Source organism: Nuphar pumila, chromosome 12 (genome assembly GCF_984573655.1).
Source record: "Nuphar pumila chromosome 12, dmNupPumi1.hap1.1, whole genome shotgun sequence".
Taxonomy (NCBI): domain Eukaryota; kingdom Viridiplantae; phylum Streptophyta; class Magnoliopsida; order Nymphaeales; family Nymphaeaceae; genus Nuphar; species Nuphar pumila.
Window position 1 is genome coordinate 57,143,494 of NC_143260.1, and position 22,923 is coordinate 57,166,416.

At 41.0% G+C, this 22,923-nt stretch overlaps 1 protein-coding gene across 2 annotated transcripts in view; it reads right to left on the reverse strand.

The window, feature by feature from the left end:
* Positions 1 to 9,887: 9,887 nt before the first annotated feature.
* LOC149820927 (uncharacterized) overlaps positions 9,888 to 22,923 on the reverse strand; it is a 106,927-nt gene continuing 93,891 nt past the window's right edge. Inside the window, exons 5-7 of one of the 2 annotated variants that reach the window (XM_089983779.1) lie at positions 11,210 to 11,258; positions 10,389 to 10,436; positions 9,986 to 10,203 (exon numbers count right to left, since the gene is read on the reverse strand). In XM_089983779.1, the coding sequence (XP_089839905.1) occupies positions 10,108 to 10,203; positions 10,389 to 10,436; positions 11,210 to 11,258 (193 nt within the window). In that variant the 3' untranslated portion in view covers positions 9,986 to 10,107. Of the gene's footprint in view, positions 10,204 to 10,388; positions 10,437 to 11,209; positions 11,259 to 22,923 lie in introns of both variants that reach the window. The other variant, XM_089983780.1, reaches the window with a different exon arrangement.

The following is a 22,923-nucleotide window of genomic DNA, read 5'->3' on the forward strand; positions in this document are numbered from 1 at the left end:
CCCGTATCTCGAGGGCATGGTCCTCTGACGTGGTGACGATAGCACTTTGGGCACCATAGATCTTGCTTTTGTTGGGACCCTGTCCATTTATGCTGTCTTTGCTTTTTATTTGGCCATATATAGAAATTTCCCTTGTTGTTGCTTCCTTCCTTGCTAGACCTATTCAAATGAGACCTCTGTCCCTCGGCCTAGTCTTTGACTAACAGAATCACCACCTTAATGAACTCATCAAGGGTTTTGAGTGCCTTGACTAATTTGTGGTGCAACATCTACCCAAAAGAATGCTTAATCATAATTTAAAACATACTTATAGTGATGTTGGGAACCAATACTTCTATCTTTAGGTTCTGACACCGAATCTGTAATGCCTCCAGATTTCTAACTTGAAAAATTTCAAATTTTTTTTTTTGAAATTTTCTTTGTTGATGAAAAATGATGTTTATAGCACAATGAAAAATCCTTTAGTTGGCCTAAATTAGCAAGCCTCGAGTGGGTTACAGGAGTAAGGTGAATTGCATAGGCTTGGATCCAATTCCCCCAATAAAGATTGGATCCCGGTCTACCAACAAGGATTCTATTTTGAATTTCAACCCCTTTTTCATTTTTCAAACAAATCATAGTATTTAAAAGCTTATAAATAAAACAAGGCCAATTTACAAAAACATATATCATTCCAAAATGAATATAATACAAGGTTTAAACAATCCAGAGTGGTCGAGAGATAACTGTCGCAGAAGATAAACAAAACGAATTAGGATGCATCCTAAACTAATTGCAGTAGTTGAACACTATCACCTAAGACACATTGATAACCACAACCTCCTAACTTTCGAGTGAATCTTTCGAGTGAATGGAGACCCATTGGGATGTTGCTCTAAAAAATTGTCAAGAAAGTAGATGAATCTATCAGGGTCATTCGAGGTTTGTATCGTATATCCTTTCCATGATAATGCATGCAAACATAATGGTTATGAGGGTTGTCTATTGCATAACATCCATTTTTGTTCTAGTGCCTTGAACCATTCAAGCGTCTCGCCACTGATAGTGCCATTATTATTTAGGTGTGCATGTTCAATATATGCATCTTTGCACTCATACAGGTTCTTCATAACTCCAAGCTCATTGCAAAGCTACCAATAGTACATGCATGCCTTATGGTATCAAAGTACATGCTATACTCTATAGTTATTAGGACTTCAGTCGAGTTCCTTGAACCACGGGCTCCACATGAGTCAAAACAGTTTATGTATATTACAAAGGTTAACCTCTTATTTCATTATGTACATGCATTCTGGTTTTCACAACTTAACATATTTGTATCTCAGACTCAACATATTTTACTCGGGGTTATATCATCATAAACCCGTAACCAGGGTCTTTGCAACTTAGGAGTTGACTCTCTCAATTTTACGAGTCATCCCTTACAATCTCGGTATTGACCTTTGTTCAGGAGAATTGTTTCTCAAAGCATTGGGGTTGACTCTCTCCTCAAGGATGGCACAACAGGGACCTCATAGGATTGCATCTCCAACCCTTTCCCATCTAATGAAGATAATAACCTAGAATGTTAGAGGGCTGGAGAAAAGGTGGGCCTGCTGATAAATTTTTGAAGTACTGAGAACCAATAAGGTGGACTTCTCCCCACTAGAGACCAAAATCACTAGGGACCAGCTGCCCCAACTGGAGAAAGAATTTTTGGACTTTGGACTGACAGGGAATTTTGAAGTGATCGAACACAGCATAATCATATGCATGTGGGATAATTTTTTTGTTTCAATGGAGTTGATATTGATTTCAGATAAGATGATATCATTTATATTGGACAACTCATATGATGTGATAGTTGTGTTAGGAGTGTATGATCGAAACAAGGCTTCCAAAAGACGAGAATTATGTGAATAACTTGCCCAACACCCTCGTGAGTCCCCATCAGTTGTTTTTGGAGACTGGAACGCTACGTGATCACCCGGGAAAGGAGGGGCTCATGATTTGGACATGTTGTGAACGACTTATTTAATGATACAATTGAAAAGTGTGGGTTATCATAACTGCCAATTCCTAACTCCCGATACACATGGCACAACCAACAACAAGGGGAAGCAGATCAGGTCATGCTGAACATGAGTGTTTTTGCTCATGCCGATATCGTGGCCATTCGATTTGCATTTTAAAAAGCTCAAAAGTCAATAAAACCACGTGTCATTCATCCAAAATGCAAACAGATGGTCACGATGTCAGCATGATAAAAAACGCTCATGTTCAACATGACCTGATCTGCTTCCACAACAAGGAGACAAGCATCAGGCGGGTCAACTAAACAGATGCCTAATCGATAATCACTGGATCCATGAATTCTCCAACTCTAAAAGAAAACTCATTCCTAAGTTGATATGGGTCCACAATGAAATCCTAATTAACTCTGCCCCCCTCGTTCATCCATCTCTTTCTTTCAATTTCTTTAAATATATGGGCTCTCAACTCAAAATGTGAAAGCATCATCATTAAATCAAACTGAGAAATGGAGGTGCAGGGGTGTCCTATGTTTGTGCTCACTTCCCAGTTAGACTGAGAAAAGTGTAACCTGGCTAGATAGGCCAAATAGACCATGGGGGATATCCCTAAAAGTATTCAAATTGAGCTTGCATAATGCCACACAAACATCAATAACAATGATTATGTTGGTATCTCTAAAGAATTTCACCTGAGAGTTGAGCTCAAAATTCCTCAGGAGATGAAAGAAGCAAGATGAAAGCAAAAAACTAGATGTAGATGGCTGAATAAGGAGGATCATAATGCTACCTATTTTCAATCTCTCTACAATTGAAATATCTTGAGGAACTGCATCACGCCCCTTGTATTGGATGACAGATCTACCATCACATCAAACGAGGACATCAAAGGAGAAACTATAGGCTACTTCTCAAGGCTCTTTCAGAAAACAATGGTGGAGAGAAGGGCCTTCCTAGGGGAAGCCAAACCAAGAGTCTAACCGAAAGAAAACCAGAGCCTAGGGAGAGAGGTGAAGAATGGGAAAATCAAAGGAGCGATGTTTGAATTAGATGGCTAGAGTGCACCAGGTCCACACAGATTTTCAGGCTTCTTCTTTAAGAAATATTAGCACATAGTGGAGAAAGATGTTATCAGAGCAGTGAAAAACTTCTTTCAAACAAGGAAAATCTTAAAAAAGATTAACTGCACCCACGTAGCTCTAATTTGGAAAGTGGTTGGGATGAACAATTTAAACCATCCTGAACCGACAGAGTAATGAGATGCTTTAAATCCCTCACTTTTGCAATGGTGATCAATGGAGAAGAAAGCCAATAATTTTGGGGCAGCAAGGGTATCTCTGCTAGGTTGACCCTACCCCCCTTCCTATTCCTTTTGGTTATGGAGCATCTCACCCGACAACTCAACCTCTCGGTTTCCAGGGGATTCCTCCACCCCATCTCCATAAAATGACTTCTCTAGCACCATTCTTTCTTTGTTGACGATGCTTTTATTCTTCCTTTGCGATCATAGTAGCTCAATCAGGCATTTCCTTAGGATCATGGTGGCATTTGAGACAATGTCAGGTCTATCGATAAGCAAGGAGAAATCCATTTTTGTTCCTTGCAACCTTCCTAGCAGGAGAGCTGATACCATATCCCATTGGAGCGAATGGCAAAGGAAGAACCCACCCCACTTATTTGGGCCTCTTGATGTTCAAAGGCAGGGTTACAAAGGCATTATGTGAACCTCTCATTGGAAAATTTCGTTTCAGATTTGCCTTATGGAGTGGACATCTACTATCCATGGCAAGGAGGACAATTCTGATCATGTCCATACTACTATCTTTTCCTATTTTTTGGATGGGTTCCTTTCGGTTGCCAGCCAATGTCATTTCCTACATTGAATCCATCATAAGCAAGTTTCTGTTGAATGACACGAAAAGCCAAAAGCATCCACACCTGCTAAGTTGGCACAAAATCTACAAACCCCTAAAAGAGGGGGGATTGGGAGTATAAAATTTAAAAAAAACAAATGTAGTTTTCTTGACGAATGTAGCATGGAAGGTTGCTAATCACCACATCTATCCCATGGGTACAACTGGTCAAACATACTTACCTTAGAGAGGAATCCTTGTGGATCCCAAGACACTTGCTCAAGAGGCCATACTACATGTGAGGTGGGAGATAAAGGGAAGGATCAATATAAGATTTTTGGTATGACCCTTGGATCTCACGAGGTCCAATGCTCCTCCTACCTCCTTCAAGCACACAAGAAGTGATGTACCACAGTTTGAGAACACTGAAACTCAATGATTGCATTGATAGGGATCATTTTTCACAATGTTGCTATATAGAATCTATTCTCAAGAATCCAGAAGAGGTGAAAAGACAAGTTCATATACAAACATGTGACCCCAATGCCCCAGACCATTTCACTTGGCTGCCATCGCAACCGTTCTCCTCAAGGGGGGCATGGGAGGTCATATGAGAGAAGGGCCCCAAGAACAAAATCTATTGCATGATCTAATCAAAGAGGGCCTTGGAGCTGCCATCATGTAACGACCCCAACTCATACCCCTTGAAAATGCAAATTTTTCTTTTTTTTAAAACATTGTGAAAATATTTCCAGAGATCCGGGGTCTTTACAGTTTCACTCCTAATTGGATAACCAAACACATCACAATAGAGCTTACACTTATCACCCATACCAAACCAAACAATTATTCATTTATTTGAAAGAAAGAATGTTTAAGCAATAATTGCAAGAGACATCAGAGTTATTTAAGTGACATAAAAGTAAATAATGAAAAACTGAGCCACATTGTCCCTTTGTGAACCGTCCAACAAGAATGTGACACTCGTAACTCTTCCAAAAACCAGTCGCTTCACTGATCACCTGCAACTGCGAAAAATCATAAAAGTAGGATGTCAGAAATAAAATCCTGAGCACAATTACTTTTAATTAAACAAGTGAGCATAACGAATATAAATAAGATTTCATGCAATCATTTAGAGGAAAGCAATTATGACAACTTCATAATTTCAATTAAGCTTTCATGCGACATAAAATAATTTATAAGCATGAGAGAACATTAAGCAATATCAGGGATCACAATTTAAGTAAGCAAGACATTTAACATGCATTAGAAATTAAACATCATGCATTCACCATCATGTAATAATTAAAGGAACAAGTACAATATGCATGTTCTAATGCATAGCAGGAATATGCATGATTTATATGGAATGCATGAAAACTTTATTATCTTTCCTTAAAGTTTTTCCTATCCATATACATGCCCTATTAAATGCATACAATTTAAGTTTCTCTTTTTAATTATCGTTGCCGACGGATACACCAAACGAGTAAAATCTCTGAGGTCAAGTTAGGTTCTCAGAGTAGCTCAACACACAATTTGTATTTTATTACTGGGTTCCAAACTTAGCCATCGATCGATATCAGGAAACAACACCATCCATCAAAATATTAGACCTTCACATCTAATGTCGAGGACACCAGAGACACCCTACGCCCACAAGTGCCACTTTCTTGGTATCAAAACAACAGCTGTGTCAAAACACACCACCCCCAAGACTCTTCCTAAAATCGTGGCCAGGAGAAGAAACCTCAATATCGGGTTCAGGGGACAAAAGTAAAGCCCATAGAGTTTTTTGTATCCTCACAGTCTCCCGAAGATCGGATCTCTAGGATTCCCATTCTCTAAATAGGAGATCCCAGAACATATATTACACTATTCTTATTTATTATATTTTTATTAAAAGCCAATTATTGAGTTTTGCAATTTAGCATGCAGAAACAAGGCAAAAACTCGCATTTACCCCTGCAAGAACCATCACGGGACTCCTACCCGTGGAAACACATAGAACAGTGCAATATAGTGCAATAAAAATAAATATAATTTTTTGATGTATTTAAACAATTAAAGAAAGAGCAAACCAAAGCTCAAGGCTCTCCAGGCTTGTGATGGTTCATTTAGACCATCGATGCATCATACGCAAAAATCACAACAACTTGCAATGTATGCAATGATGTCAACATGCTTCCAAATGCATATTTATATATGTCAATTTAACCATGTGCATGATATATCACATTCATATGCATGTGTTTGTCATTCATGTGCATGTGCCTTTACGAAATCATTCCACATACATGCATTCACTCATGAATCATCTCAATTGGGACAAGTGAACAACTCATGCATTTATTTACATGTGAAACACACATCAATGCATGTATGCACATGCATTTGAAACAAACTTCATATAGTATGATGCGTAAGCACGTCACATCAAGTCAAAGCATATAAATAATTCCAAATCTTGACATGTACAGCACACCTTCTGGAAATTTATATGCACATTCAGAAATGCAAACATGTATCATGTGTATGCCACAAAAATATTAATAAGCATGTCTTTGTTCAATTCAGATGCATACTCAAGTCAAATGCATACTTTTATTCATGAACCAGTTCCAATTACAATATGTGAACATGCACGCCATGAGGTACGTGCCAAAATACATCAATTCCATGTATGCACATACATATGCAAGCAACCTTGCATTAATGTCTTAATCAAGCATAACATGTCGATTCTAAGTACAAGAGAAAAATCATTCTTTCCTTGATTCACCTCTAGCAAAACATGCATACAAGTATATAAGCATGCAAGTGTAATAACAATAAACTTTCATGATCCATGTTTTCAATACAAGCACATGTCCATATATTCACATGCGTAGAAAGAAAAACTAAATCTTTAACACATGTAAACCAGGGGATAACATGAGCACTTTTCATATGAGAATCTGTACATAGTCATATGCAATTTGCTGAGTCAATGAACTTGAAAACAATTTTGCAAACCTAATCATCACTTAAGCATTGATCTTAACTGTACCTAAAAAAAAAATCAGTTTTATAAGCATCAATCAAGTCATTCAAACTATATCCAGCATGAACCCAATTCAAGAACAGAAAATGCAGATTAAGGTATATATATATATATATATACAACATAAATCTTGATCATAACAAACAAAAATAAAGATCGATCATAACCCAATATGAGTCCGTTTTTGTATAAAATTTTTATGTATAAAGAACCGAAAACACCCATATAAAAGAGGATCTATGGATCCTCATCCATGTAATTTAGAGTGAACACATAGAATCACTCTATAACCATGGATTTGCACTAAATATTGTATGGTAATCGAATTGGTATTCGATTTCTCACATGATTCAAAAGAAAGAACCCGTACCTTTGCGTGGATTGAGAAAAAAAAGGACAAGATTGATGGTGGAAAATCGTTGGATGATAGAAGAAGATGGCCTTTTTCTTCCTCTCCTTCCTTTCAGCTCATAGCACATGCAGCGTCCGATTCGTTTCTCTCAACATATAAAACTAATTCAGTCATTATATTATTGCCCATGAATATAAGAGAATATGCAACTAAATATTCCTTTGAGCATACGTACAATATGTGTTTGAATCTTATTATTTTCAAGACACATTGGTCGTGGAATATTTCAGAAACTCGTACGGTGCATAACCCCGATTATGAAATTTTCAGAGATAAAAAAAAACAGCAACAAGGATTCATGTGAGCAACATTCATAATGAAAGTTATATCCAACACAAGGGATTAGTTATGTCTCCAACTAGTCTCCCGTCTGTTACCACACTTAGATACATATTCTTAACTTGCTGAGCTATATTTAAGAATCACAAGATTCACCTGTTTAAACTGAAATACAGTTCAACAGAAGAATGATAGTAATGTACGAGTAAGAAACTCTAGCTTAAATGTATTAAGTAGGTCCTGATGATAACGATTCATGCAGCAACGCAACTCCATATCTTCTCAATACTAACTTGCGATCATACAACTAACAAATTAACACCTCAGAGGTTTCAAATTTCAATTACTAGTTGAACCAGAAATCTGTGCATGCGTGCAAACCACCTTTACACCGATTAAACCTATGTAATTGGGTTGAGCAGTCCTAACTAGCGTACTCGAAACGAGATACACCATAAAACCACTATATGAACCTACAGATCATGCTTCTTAACAGGGACTAAACAGTAGCAGAGAAATCACATTCCATTAAGTTTATAAAAAAATATTACCAACTAGCTTCACCCGATAAAAATACCCCCTTTGTATCCATATGCAAACCCCTTTCATAAAAAAAAATTGAAACCCCTAATTGTAGATTTGGGGTTTTCAGTTTAGGGTTAATAGAAACCCTTTTTCTCCCTTTTTTTTCATGAATGCACATTGCGCACTCAACTCACGCTACACCCTAATGAAAAAGACAATACCACCTACCTCGTCCGACGTTCTGAAGGTGGCTGTCACGATTTGGATGCAGTCGTGCTCCCTTCATCACTGCGAGAGGAGGTCGGCGTCGTCAACGCCGCCGCACGCAGAGGAGAGGTCAAAGAGGAGGAGACAGAGGGTGTACCAGAGAGAGCCGGTGTCGAGGCCTTATCGCAAGCAAGGAAGGAGGAGGATCAAGAGGGAGATGAGTGAGAAGGAGGGAGTCGCAGGCGTGAGGGTCCCTCCTCCCCTCTTGTGACTACTTGAAGGCTCGGGGGAGCCCGATTCAAGAAACCCCAAAGGGGTTTCCTTTCTCAGCGTAAGGGGAGGCGACAGAGGTTTGAAACGTGCGAGGGTTTTAACCCTCGCATTCGCATTTCATAACCCTAATGGGTTTCGGGTACAGGTCGGGTTCAAACCCAAGTTCGATAATTTTATACTTTTTTTTAACTCGCCTCATTACACAAGGCGCGGCTTGGGTCCGGGTTCGGGTCCCAGCTGTAGCGTGGATCTGCGATTTGGATCCGTAGGTCTCGCAGTGTGGATCCAAATAGATCCACCTGCGGGTCCGCGTATTAACAGGTTATATATATATATATATATATATATATATATATATATATATATATATATATATATATATATATATATATATATATAGATCCTTTATGAATCCTGAATCCGAAATGCAGATCCCACGCCCAACTTTAGAAAAAAATACCTATTATTTTCAGATAAATTTAAACAATTAATGTCAAAAATCAAGGTTATTACACATCATGCTTAGGCAAGCGATTGAGGAGCGTCTTCTCACACAGGTGCATCTACACAAATTGGGTTTCCACCTCCCAAGCCGCTGTCCATTATATGAAGGTGCTTTGGAAGATGCAAACCCCCTTTGCCTCTTTTGCCCGGTGTCAGTTGTACTATGAAAAATGATAGCTAACCTATATGGTGTTCGATGGAGGCCCTCCGGAATTTTGATAAGAAATCTTCACTCATGGTTCTCCATTACTTTCAAGAACACACATTTGATGGAGTTGGGAGACATCCTTCCAAATCATAATCTGGCCAATTTGAAAATTGTGTAATCTACAACTTTTTGAAGAAGCAAAGAAAACACTAACTCAACTCCAAAAGGAAGGCCTTCATGCCATTAGAGAACACATTATACGAATACTACACAACTCTGTAGACACTACTCATCTGATGGAGCCTATGTTGTTGGACGCCTCCCCCAGTAGGGTGGACCTAAATCAGTGTGTGGTACTTTCCACATGGAATGGCACTTTGAATTCATAATGAGTCACTCCGGTGTCTTCATTGAGCCCGCTACCTAGAGTGGTGCGGCTGGCAGCGCATTCTCAACCAGAAAGATCCTAAATCGTGGGTGGTTTTGGAGAGTGGACTGTTAGATTTGATTGCAAGCACCAAGCAAATTTCACAAGGTACGCACCAGTCTCCTTTTTCGGTGGAACTCATTTCAGTTATGTACAGTTTTAAAAGGTTCTATATACAGCATGCTCGCTTTAAAGCGAAGACCATAGTGAAACACCTTGTAATATATTATCTTTATAATTCAATGAATTCTGGTGGGGGGTCTGCCTAACCCCAGCTTGCCTTAAAAAAACAACACAATGTGTGCTTAACTGTAAGCATCTTTGGAGTCGGCTTATCATGACTCTGAATTATACTAAAGAATGATAATAACATAAAAATACCACTTTTTAATTATATGATTTTATTACATATACCGAAAATAGATCAACCCTTTGGAGAATCTGCCGTGTAACCTTTCACTTGCACTGCAAAATTGTCCAGACCACTCTGAAGTAAGCTTTCCACAAATGGTCTAAGCGCCTGGAAATCCACAGGACATACAATTCTTAGGGAAACAAAAGTGACATTTCCTGGAAGTGAAACATGGACAATTCTAGGAGAAGCATATCATTGTGTTATAAGAATTCTACTCTCGGATTTCAAAACCAACATCACAAGAAAAATCTTCTAGCGAAGATAATTACAGCAAGATTCAGGACTCTTACCGCTGCTACAGGAGAGAGAACTTGAGGAACTTCATATGAAACAGTAAGCTGGAAGTAAAAAAACTAAAGCAGTCAAGGACCAATTTAAGAGGATGAAAGATACTCTTTGGTGTGCAATCCTGAAACTGAACAGAAACATCCTAATATAAGATGCAAGTCTCCACTAGGAAGACTCTGCATGATCATGGGAAGCACAATGGCACAAAGCACAATAAATATACCTCCGTGATCCTTTTAGAAGGTATGGCTGTTACCACTGCAGATAAGGCACAAGCGAACAGCAATTAACATCAGGATGTCACTTTTTCCAGATTCTGGCATTTTATGTGATCAATTTTAACTAGCCCTTCCTTGCAAGACTCACAACTTGCAACGATGACATCACACAATATGGGCACTGGACTTTCATCTGTGTCATCATCCTGGACAGAAGGATGGAGACAAGCAGATGCATCTGCTAAACACACAAACACACGCATGGGGACAAGCAGATGCGTGTGTTAAAAATACGCGTGTACATGCAAACCTAAATAACAAGGCTTCTATCTGATGCTAAAAGGACTGTGCAACACATGCACACATACAGACACTCGAAGTAGGCAAGAAGACTTCTACCTGATGCCAAGACAGTTTCTAGAGGTGGCAGCCACATGCAGTAGACAAAATGAGCAAAATGCCAATGATCATTTTATGGAAATGGCATTTCACATCATTCACATGCAATGGGGTTCATTATGTCATTTTTCTTCGTATGACACAAGAAGGAAAGAGCCCTTCGTGTGTGATAAGAAGGAATACAATAACATTAAACTAATACTCACTTCAACTGTGCAGGAAGATGAACCTTTTGGGAAAAATCGAACAGCTCCCCTGCATTCAATAAGATAAATCTAATTTACTATTGTCAAATCAGAATAATAGATTGGTAGATGATCTCCGTCAATGATATGAAAATATGACAAGAGAGTAGACAACGAAATTCTTACCATCTGATACCATGATACCAACTGAAAGATAATAAGGATGAAAAGAGATGAAAAAAAGGTTGGATAGACCTTAAAGAGTTAAAAACGATGATACACTCAATCAAATCCATAACCGAGAAAAGCAAACTGGAGCACTTTGAAAGATATCAAGAGTAAAAGTAAAATTATGCATGACCTTACAGACAAAAGCACAATGTCCGAACTCCAAGCACCGAGTTTCCCAAGGGAACAACATTCCAATTTAAGGGAAGCGAGATTCCTGTTATTTTTGGTATTGGACAGTTTTGCCCCTTATAATTTTTTTACCAAAAACAATAGAAGCATGTTTTTAAAAGGGCAAAATGATCATTTTCAAAATTTCATGGAAAACCCCCCAAATCGAGTAGGGTTTGTGTTGTGTTTCATTCATTTCTCTCTCTCTCTCTCTCTCTCTCTCTCACTCTCTCGGCTTCTAGTTAAATTCTCTTGGCTTCTATCCATTGAGGATATTCTCTGGCCCGAGCATAAGTAGATGGTTCTATATATGAATGAATTAAAGCTACATATGTTTTATTTTTAGATGAGAAGTCATAGGATACAAATTTTTCAGGAGGCTTTGAGATTTTGGATGACCTTCTAGTTGAAACTTTAGGTTGACTTTCAGTGTTGGAATATTTTTCTAATGCACATGGTTGGTTAATGTCTGTACATGGTAGGTTAATGTCCCTCCTAGGGTATTGTAAACAATTTTTATCTTGAAGGGATTGCTCTTTGTAGAAGGAAGATCGATGCACAACCACCTGTGTAGAGAGAGAGAGAGAGAGAGAGAGAGAGTCGGTTGCACAATAGAAAAACTCGTTAACTTGGATTAGGGCTTCTCTCTATATTAAATAGAGAGAGGCTGAGCTCCAAGAACTCGAATTGCCCTGGCTGAGCTCTAAGAACTCCACCTTCTTCTTCTCCCTCGCATGAGGAGGGAAGTAGTTCTCCAAGAAAGACTTTCTAAAAGCTTCCCAAGGAATTGACGAAATTCCCGAAAACTGCACACTCCGGGCCATGTCCCACCAACTGCGGGCATTCTCCTTCAGCCTAAAGGTCCTGAATAACGTCTTCTTGTCATCGGGCACTGACAAGACCTCAAACACTCGTTCCACCTCCTTCACCCAGTTATCGGCCATGTTTGGGTCGGGCTTGCCGTCGAAGGTCGGGGGGTCAAGCTTCAGGAATTTCTCATACGTCACTGCGGTATGCGGCTTCGGTTCAGGAACGGGCGCTGGTTCCCTTTGAGAACGAATCTGGTCTTGCATAGCCGCTGCTAGAGAACTTATGAAATCCAACACGAATCCCCGCTGATCTGACCAATCGTCAGCAGACCCTTCATTCGAGTTCCTTGTCATCCTTGGAGTAAACAAGGAATACCAATAATTAGAATTTTCAGGAAGCTCGAAATAGGCCAGAAACATAAGTACTATTCATGTTTAACATGAGTAGTTTAGGAAAACCCAGCAATGCTGGTACATAAGCAGAACGCGTCAAGCCTCTTAGCTTAACAATGCAAAATACACCTACTAAGCAAAAAGAAAGGTATACTCACAGCGCGATGCGGATGCTCAATGGTCAAGAATCCTTGCTTCCCTTAGCTCTGATACCAAGTTGTAACGCCCTAAAATTTCAAACTTTCGAACCTTTCAGAAAACAGGCAAGAGACTAAAAGAAATCTCTTTATTACAGAGTTGGTTTATGAAATCAGCGAAAGACCATCATTTTGTTAATTTTAGAAAGGCAAGCTGACCACTTTGGGCGCGTTAGCTGAAGAACCAAAACAAACAAACCATGCTACTTGAAAAAGGCACTTCCATTAAAAGAAGGTTCCAAAAGTACAAAATTCGGATGTCCCAAGGAAAATCCGTTACAAGACCCAAAAACATCAGGACGCGAGCTAAGAGCAGGAAGAAGAAAGTCTTGAAGCCATCTTGCCATCGCCCGTGGAGTACCTATTCATCACCTGTACCCATAGAATGGGTTAGTTTCGCGAAAAACTAGTAGGTGCACAAGAGAGACTACAAGGAAACTGAATTATGTACATTTAATTCAGTAGGTTACGCAGTTTAAAGCAGATATGCAGTTAAACAGGTAAGCAATGCAAGCAGGTAAATAGTGCAAATGCGTAAGCAGTGCAAGCGAATCAATAGTGCAAACGAATGCAAGCAAGTCAGTGGTGCAAGCGAGTGCAAGAGAGTCAGTAGTGCAAGCGAGTGCAAGGGAGTCAGTAGTGCAAGCGAGTGCAAGTGAGTCTCACTACTCAACAACCAGTGTGAACAGACTTTATGTTTCGATATTACTGGCCGGCGGGTACGCGCAGGCAAAACGTAGAAACAACTGAGACTAGTTCGGGCGTCTGTTATTCTATGTATTTTGAATAACCCGAATAGCTAGTTGAGTCCGCTCCAAAGGGACGACTTTAGCCGAGAGATGATTCCCCAAAAGGAGGCAGTGCCACGGATGCATCCAACTTCTGCAGAAGTGTTGAGCTAACTATTGTAGCCCCTTTCCCCTAACTCCAATGACTGGGGAGGCCGGATCATTGCCCGTAGGGTGGTTGTTAACAACCTGTCCATTGGAGTTTGTACCGCTCTGTCCTCTCCCTTGACAGACCACTAGAAACGAATAGGTACGTTAGGGGTTGCTTAACTAACGACCTATTCTATGCTGTGGTCTTTAAACCACTCGAGCATCTTGCCTGTGAAGGCGAATGTGAGGTCATTTATGTGATTACAGCATTGTGCATTTCGCACTGTTCGAGGTTGCACGACCGTCTTATCCGATCATCGCAGTACTAGACGTGTCGTGCACGACTACAAGTACTCTAGGATGAAGGGGGTATAGCTCCTCAATAGAAGCCTCAACAAGAGTGTTTCACAAAGATGTAAAATTTATCAACTTTACTATATCCTTTGAAACAACAGTACCTTGTGCCAACATTATGCCTGCGATTTTCTAGAACCTCATCCGCTATCGGGGTATCTACATGCCTCGCATGACTCGACACCGGCCTCGATAGACGGGATACAGGTTTCTCAACAGAACCTCCAACTCGTCTGCAGGACTGCATATCCCCCTCCTTAGACGAGGATGTAACGCTAGCTCCTATCTCAACTCTCGTCGCAAGAGAGAGAGGTGAATGTCTGAGGATGCCTTTAAGGCATATGCAAAGAGCAAAAACCTGTGCGGCATCTGCAATAGCAAAGCAGTAATAATGCATACAAAAACAAGAGCCTAGGCGCAAAGCGCGACGGCAAGGTAAAGGCGGTAAGCAAAAGTGCAACGTTGAACCTCACCACGATGCGTGACGGCACATAAAAACCATAAGCAGGAATGCAACACGAGATCTCGACGCGATACACGATGGCAAGTATAGACTGACATAAGGTAAAGGGCAAGGATCGCGAAACCGCATCCTTGAGGTAAGTGCATACTCGTATAAATATATATATACTTGTATATATATATATATATATATATATATATATATATATATTCATTTAATGATCGTTTTTAGTTTAATTGAACTTAATTCAATTATCCAAGTCTTCCGTACAATCTTCCCCTACCTTGGAGGGTTACAAGCTTGCTGGCGTCTGCGGATGTACACGACTGACGGCTCGAGTCGCGGAGCGCGAGTGAGATCTGTTGTAGCTGCAAATATGCGACAATCTTAGCACGCTAACAGCAAACCAGAAGGTCGGAGTCATTGCCACTGACCTAACGCGAAGGAAGCAGAAGCAGGGGCAGCGAGCCCTTGTTGACCTGCTTTCGGCAAAGTACGAGGAAACAGGGGGTTGTACCCCTGCCCTCAAAGAGCGAGGAAAGGCAGGGCTGAGCCCCTGCCTGACGAAAAAAAAAGAGAGGCAGGGGGCTTCACCCCTGCCTGACGAACATGCACAGAGGTAGGGGCTTGGCCCCTGCCTAATGAAATGCGAACAGGCAGGGGGCGAAGCCCCTGCCTGATGCCAAGGAAGAACAAGGCGAGGGGGCTATCCCCTTCCTGTCGAAAACTAACGGAGGCAGGGGTGATGCCCCCGCCTAAAGAGTGAAGAGGCACAGGGAGGGGGCTCGGCCCCTCCCCTGCCCTGCCATAATAAGAAGCAGGGAGGGGGCCGACCCCCTCCCCTGCCGTAATAAGTAGCAGGGAGGGGGCCAACCCCCTCCCCTGTCGTAATAAGTAGCAGGGAGGGGGCCGACCCCCTCCCCTGTCGTAATAAGTAGCAGGGAGGGGACTCAGCCCCTCCCCTACTTACAAGGGTGCAGGGAGGAGCTGGGTCCCGCCCCTGCAACGTGAGGGTATCGGGAGGGCTCAGTCCCTCCCTTACCCACCACAGCACAGGGAGGGCTCCGCCCCTCCCTCGCTAAAAAGAATCGCAGGGAGGGGGGCTTTGCCCCTCCCTTGTGATTCAATGGGGCAGAGAGGCGGCCTGCCCCCCCCTGCGCAACGAAGAAATGAGGGGGGAAAGAGAGAGAGACAGACGAGCGAGGGAGAAGAAGGGGAGGAAGAGCGTACCTGGTGGTCGGCGGCGGCGTCAGAGAGAGTCGCCGGCGGCGATCGGCTGACGCTGGTCTCCGACGAATCGAGGGTGACGAGAGGCAGTGGGTGTCGGGGAGACAGATGAGAGAGTCGAGGTGGAAGGGCGGTGAGGAGGGTTTCGTAACCCTCCTCCCGCCTGCCTCGCTGTCTTAAAAGACAGCGAGAGGCGGTGGTCCGGGTCGGGTCCGGATCCGGCCCGAATCAAAACAATTGTTTTTTTGCTGTTACACCTGCAGAACCGCGTATTAACTAGTTATCTACATGTATATATTATGTTTAATATTATTTATATTATCCTTAGTCATTTTTCTCTCTATATATATATGTTATTATACACATATATATGGATCCTTTATGGATCTTGGATCCGAAATACGGATCTCACGCCCATCTTTAGAAAAATACCTATTATTTTCAGATAAATGTAAACAATTGATGAAAAAAAATCGAGGTTATAACATCCCTACCCCCTTAAAAGAATTTCGTCCTCGAAATTAAAACGTACTAAATGTGAGTAGTACCAAAAATCAATTATCACACGATTCCTAACGATTGACAACAAAGAAGATACCTTAGACCAGATCAGTCTGATCGTCCTGTGTAGTAGTCGTAACGGCATAAACTCTCCCGTTGGTCTTTCGTTGGCCTTGTGGTTGCCGAGGTCTCTGTTGTTGTTGTTGTTGTTGTAGTTGCTGTTGTTGTCCTCCCTGAGCTGCTGGCGGGTTTGGACAGTAGGGAGCGATGTGTTCAGGCTGCTGGCACCGGTAGCAAACTCCCTTAAACATCGAACAAAAACCCTGAGGATGACTTTCATTACATCTACGACACATTGATTGGGCTTTCCCCTGTTGTTGCCTCTGTTGAGGTTGTCCCTGATGCGCACCCTGCTGACGTCCCTCCTGGGTTCGCTGCCTCTTGCCACCCTGAGTCTTTTCGCCTATCGGTGGGTCCTTCCTCTTTCCGCCTGAAGCATCCCCTCCATTTGTGCCTCCCTTTTGTGATACATTCCTAGACCTCTCCCAATCCTTGGTCAGAACAGTGGCTGACTTAATCGCATCAACCAAGATAGGAGGCCGACCTGACAGTACGCGAGTCCGCAACTCATCCTTTAGTCCGTGCACGAACTTCGCTGCCCTTGCCTTCTCATTCTTGAAGAGGGTCGGGCAGTACCTCTCGAGATTCCGAAACTTTGTAGTGTAATCCACCAAACTCATGGTTCCCTGAGTCAAATCAAGGAACTCTCGTTGCATCTGTTCCTTAGCGTACGCGGGGAAATACGTGTCCAGAAACTCCTCCCTAAACGTCTCCTAGGGGATCTCGTCCCAATCGGCGAACTTCACCCTTCGCAGGGTGTCCCACCACTTCTTGGCATCGCCCTTCAGGCGGTACGTACCAAAAGATGTCTTTTTGTCCTCAGGAACAGACAGGACGTCGAACGCCCGCTCCAACTCCTCAACCCAGTTCTCCGCTGCCTCTGGGTCTGCCTTTCCTGAAAAAGTTGGCGGATCCAACTTCAGGAACTTTTCGAAGGAGACGCCGCTCGCGTTTGAAACAACATTGACAGGAGGGTCACGAGCTGCTGCTTGTGCGGCTGCCTGCACAGCTGCCTGGGCAGCCTGGGCCGCTTGCGCAACCTGGGCCGCCTGTATAAACTGAGCCGCTTGCACCGCCTGTGCTGTTTGTGCCGCCTGAGCTGTCATAGTCTCGGTCAGGGTGTGAATGACCTCCATCATAAAGTCTCTCTGTTCCTGCCAGTTCGCGGGAGCAGCAGTAGAGGACGAAGCACCTCTGCGAGTATAGTGCGACATCTACAACGCACATCCTTTCTACAAATTAGACTCTTACTTATCCTACCCCCTTAGGGTTAATCATGAACCAAAATCGTTCATGTAAACACACCAAGACTTTTAAATCTACACCAAGAATATTGAAATATAATTTCAATCAATCACACAAAATTCACATACTTTAAGTAAAAGTATTAAATAACCATACCAGTGAAGAAGACTGCTCTGGAGGACGAGTCACACTTGTCGACGCTTTCGAACAGGGCTCACATACCAAAAATTAGAAATTTAACACAAAAAAATGATAAAAGTGTAAGTCTTTGTGGTGGCTCTGATACCAAACCTGTAACGACCCCAACTTATACATTTGAAAAATGCGGATTTTTTTTTTCTAAGAGTTGCGGGAAACTTCCCAGAGACCTTGGGTGCCTACAGTTCCAATTTCAGTTGGATAACCACACACCACAAACAAACTTACATTTATCATTCATAACCAACCAACTAAACTCTTTTATTAATGAATCAATAAGAGTCTCATACTCAATGTCAAAAGTGAAATAACAACTTGCAGGAAATAAGAACTAAAAGAAAACAAAAATAGAGTCACTTTGTCCGTAAGTGCAGCCGTCTGAAGCAAATGTGACCCTCGTATCCCCTCAGAAGCGAGTCGATTTCACTGATCACCTGTGTCTGGGAAAAACCAATAAATGAAGAGGGTCAGAAATCCGAAGAATTCTGCGTACAGGTTTCCCTAATGAATCAAATAAGAAAAAGAGCATAAATAAGATCCATGTAATATTTTGAGGAATACGGTTATAATTAATTCATAAGACAATTAACCATTCATGCAGAATTAAACATTGAACATGAGGGAACACGAAGTAAGTAACAATGATCATAATTTAATCAATAAGACAATTAAATGCAAAAGAGATCAACATCATGCAATGATCAACATATAACAACCAAGTGAACAGGTAAACATGCATAAACTAATGCATAACAAGAATATGCATGATTTATGTGCAATGCATGAACCCTTATTATCTTTCATTTAAGCTCTCCTCTTTCCATATGCATGTCCTATTAAATGCACACAATCTTTAAGTTATTCTTTTAAATTTCCATTGCCCGCAGATACACCAAACGGGTACAATCCTCGAGGTCAAGTAGGGTTCCCGGGGTAGCTTAACACACAATTTGTATCTTATTACCGGGTTCCAAACTTAACCCTCGACCGATATCATGAAACAACACCATCCATCGGAACCTTGGAAAACAACATCCAAAGTCGGGGACACCATGAAAAACATCATCCACTAACGCCACTTTATTGGTATACCAAAACAACAACAGCTGTGTCAAAACACACCACCCCCAGGAAAAGTGGCGGCCTCTCCCTAAAACCGTGGCCAGGAGAAGAACCTCAATATCGGGTTCAGGGGCAACAACAACGCTCACGAAGTTTTTTATCCTCACGGTTTCCCCAAACCGCAACGTCCAAGATTCCCACACCAAAGCAGGGACATCAAGGAGGCATGAGTTACACTGTTCTTTACTTTCTTTTATCTTGTTATTAATTCATCTCTTTTACATTTGCAAATCAACATGTAAAATTTTTAATAACATAAGCTTGCAAAACAGCATGCCAAGCTCTTCATTGGACCATAACCCGTAGCAATAGAGAACAGTGCGGTAAAACAACAATATCACATTTGATTTGTTGCAATGCATTAAAACAACTAAAACATAGAACAACTTGTTCTCGAGGCTCACCCAGCCTCCTGATGATCCATTTGGCCATCGATGCACTCATAAGAAAAAAATCATCAATCACATGCTTCTATGCATTATTTTCTATATGCCTCATGTATGCAAACTTTGAGATGTGCATGAAACAATAAGTTCATAAAACATGTGCAATTTTTTTCCTGTCATATGCATGTGCTTATGTGTAGTTATTCACCATTAGGCTTTCATTCATGAGCTTTAAATTTTTAAAAATGCGAACATGCATATATCTGCAAAACATATATCATCTCCACTTGAAACATATGAATATTCATGCAATAACGCCCCTCTGAGACGCATACAAACTCTTGGTGAGCACGTGCCATATATTTTAGGATAACACCCTGAATAAGCATAACACAACCCATAGGCATATGGAACATACATAACACAAGTAGAGGTATACATAGCCAAAACATGAGACTTTTCATTCGTAACATGTATTGAAAGACAACTTACCTACCCACAACTAGGGTCTGAGAATTTAGAACACACACTATAAGTCAAATTCCAGATTTAAACTAACATCAAGTGTTATATAAGATTTTCCTTGAAATTGGCTATTCAAGCTTAGCCGACTTAATTGAGTAGGGTTCAGCCTCGATCCAACCGAAACCAAATAGGCACCCACCGGTCAAACAAGTCTTTTTTCTTTTTAAATCTGTAACTCTTGTTTCAAAAATTTATATTTCATACTTCAAAAAAAAAATCCTTTTCCTTTGCAGAACTTACATCCAGTTACAGGCAACTGGCCCAGTCGAGCCGAGCCGAGCTGCCAGCCAACCCAGCAACGTAGCACATAAATAACTCGAACAGATTCAAATGTGCAGGGACGAACCATGGTTTATTCTATACCTGGTATACCTAAATACAAATGTATATGGTTGGTTTCTTACAAGGTCAGATGTCATGTTCATGTATACACACATGAACACTCAGTTACAGGCATGTATATACTGATTCTGGGCATCCCAAATTTGCTGAGTCTTTCAAGAATAAATTGACATGAAGCATTCAACGGTATGTGCTATTATCGTATAAACAATAAGAAAAACATTAGGATAAAATTCTAGTTTAACATGTCAACGAATATGCCTAGAAAATGCCTTGTGTAAAATGTCTGCCATAGGCTGCCAAGCTTACCAGCTGATTGGCAGGCCTGGCAGACCTGCCTGCCCATGGTTGGCCTGGCAGGGCCGACAGCTGCCCCAACCGAGCCCAGCTCGGTTGGGCTGCCAGGCACCCCGCTGCGGCCAACAGCCCACATTATAAATATGATTTTTTTTTTCTTTTAATGCTGACAACATACCAAAATCCCTAAAAAAAATTCAGAACAGCATGTATGCTTGCATAACTCAAACATACTCAGGTTTATAAAGTTCATAACCGGGTCATGAAACAAATATTAGTCATAACATACGTTCAACCATGTTTTTGGCTTTATTTCCAGATTTACAAGCACTAATAATCCCTAATATGGGTTTTTCATAAGGATCGGAAATACTAGCCTGCACATACATAAGAAAATCAATTTTTTTTTTATGGATCAAACCTTCTGTTTTAATGTAAAAACACCACTACACGAGTATTATTCCGCAATAACATACAAAAAAAATGAATACACATGGATTTCATCCATGGATCCTAGAGTAAATGCTTGGCTTTACTCACCCACATGCTTTTACACTAAAATACTTCATGGAAATCGAATCCATGTTCGTTTTCCTCACTTAACTCAAAAGAAAAACCCGTACCTCAAAAATCCAACGCTTGGGGGCTACGGATGTTGCGAGGAGAGTGCTTCCATCGGAGATGAGACTGGCAGCACCTCCTTGCCGACGAGAGAGAGAGAGAGAGAGAGAGAGAGAGAGAGAGAGAGAGAGAGAGAGAGAGAGAGACGAGGGAAGAGGGTGAGACCCCCCTCTTCCACTTCCCTTTTATCGCCGAAACCCCCTCTTGCCGAGAGGCGCGGGGTTCGGTTACGCCTGCTGTAACCGACCCCCTTCTTCTCCCTTTTGGTAATAGCAGGAATCGTGCCCTAGGCACGATTCTTGCTTTTCCCCTTCTTTAAAAAGCTGCAGCCCGATATCGGGTTTTAAAAACCTTATCGGGTTACGGATCTGGGTCGGGTCCGACCCGGGTCCAAGAGCTTCTCTTGTTTTTTTTTAAACCACTTAACATTAACGGGGCATGGCCCGGGTCAGGGTCCGAGTCCCAGTTGTAGTGTGAATCCGTGGTTTGCTCGCAGTTTGGATCCGTACGTCTCGCAGTGTGGATCCGCCCGTTGGATCCAAATGGATCCACCTGCAGAACCGTGTATTAACTAGTTATGTACATGTATATATTATGTTTAATATTATTTATATTATCCTTAGTCATTTTTCTAAATATATATATATATATATATATATGTTATTATACGCATATATATGGATCCTTTATGGATCTTGGATCCGAAATACGGATCTCACGCCCATCTTTAGAAAAATACCTATTATTTTTAGATAAATGTAAACAATTGATGAAAAAAATCAAGGTTATTACAGTATCAGAGCAAGAGATCCTTCCTTGAAGATCGTGTTCTCCTATGAGCATTCAGTCCAGCCTCTTTGTCCTCTTCGAAGGTATTTCTCTCTTTGTTCATATCGTTTCTTCTTTTCCTTCACAATCCAAAATATCTGATTTGCTCATTAACCTTGCATTATCTTCTTCTCCTGCTTGTTTCTTCTCTCCCTGTTCTTTCTTTCATATTGTTGCATCTTATTTCACCCATAAAATAATCTTACCTAACCACGCAATATCAGAATTCATGTTTGCGTGATTTCAAAGATTGAAATCACGTTAAACTCTTTCTTTCCTTTTTCCCATATTGACGTCAGAACAAAATCTGATATGAACACGATCTTTGTTCTTCCTTGATTGATTAATATCACTCTGAATTTATCTTTCTCTCTACTTTGGTATTTTCCCTTTTAGAAAGAAAACATGTTATTTTCATATTAACGTGTTTTCTTACTGATTGAATACTTATTTTTCTTCTTCAGAACAATTTTTCTTTACTGCATATTCTATTTTTTCTGCCTCGGTCTGCAAGTTATTATTATTATTAAAAAAATAAAAAAGAGGAAAAGGCAGCCAAGTTCTCTGAAATTCAATTATCTGTTCTAAATTTTTATTTTGTTTGCTCTAAAGTGACTTCTCTTTTCGGTTTCTTAATCTTCCTCGTTTTTCACTTTCCACCAACTACGGATTCATTTTCTTCTTCTCAATCTGGTCTTTCTTCCAACTTTCTCAGTCAGCTTGTGTTTGAGAAACTGAACAATTCCAATTTTCTAACCTAGAAGAGACAAATCATCCCATTCATAAGGAGTCAGGATCTTTCTGGACATTTGGATGACTCTGTTCCTGAT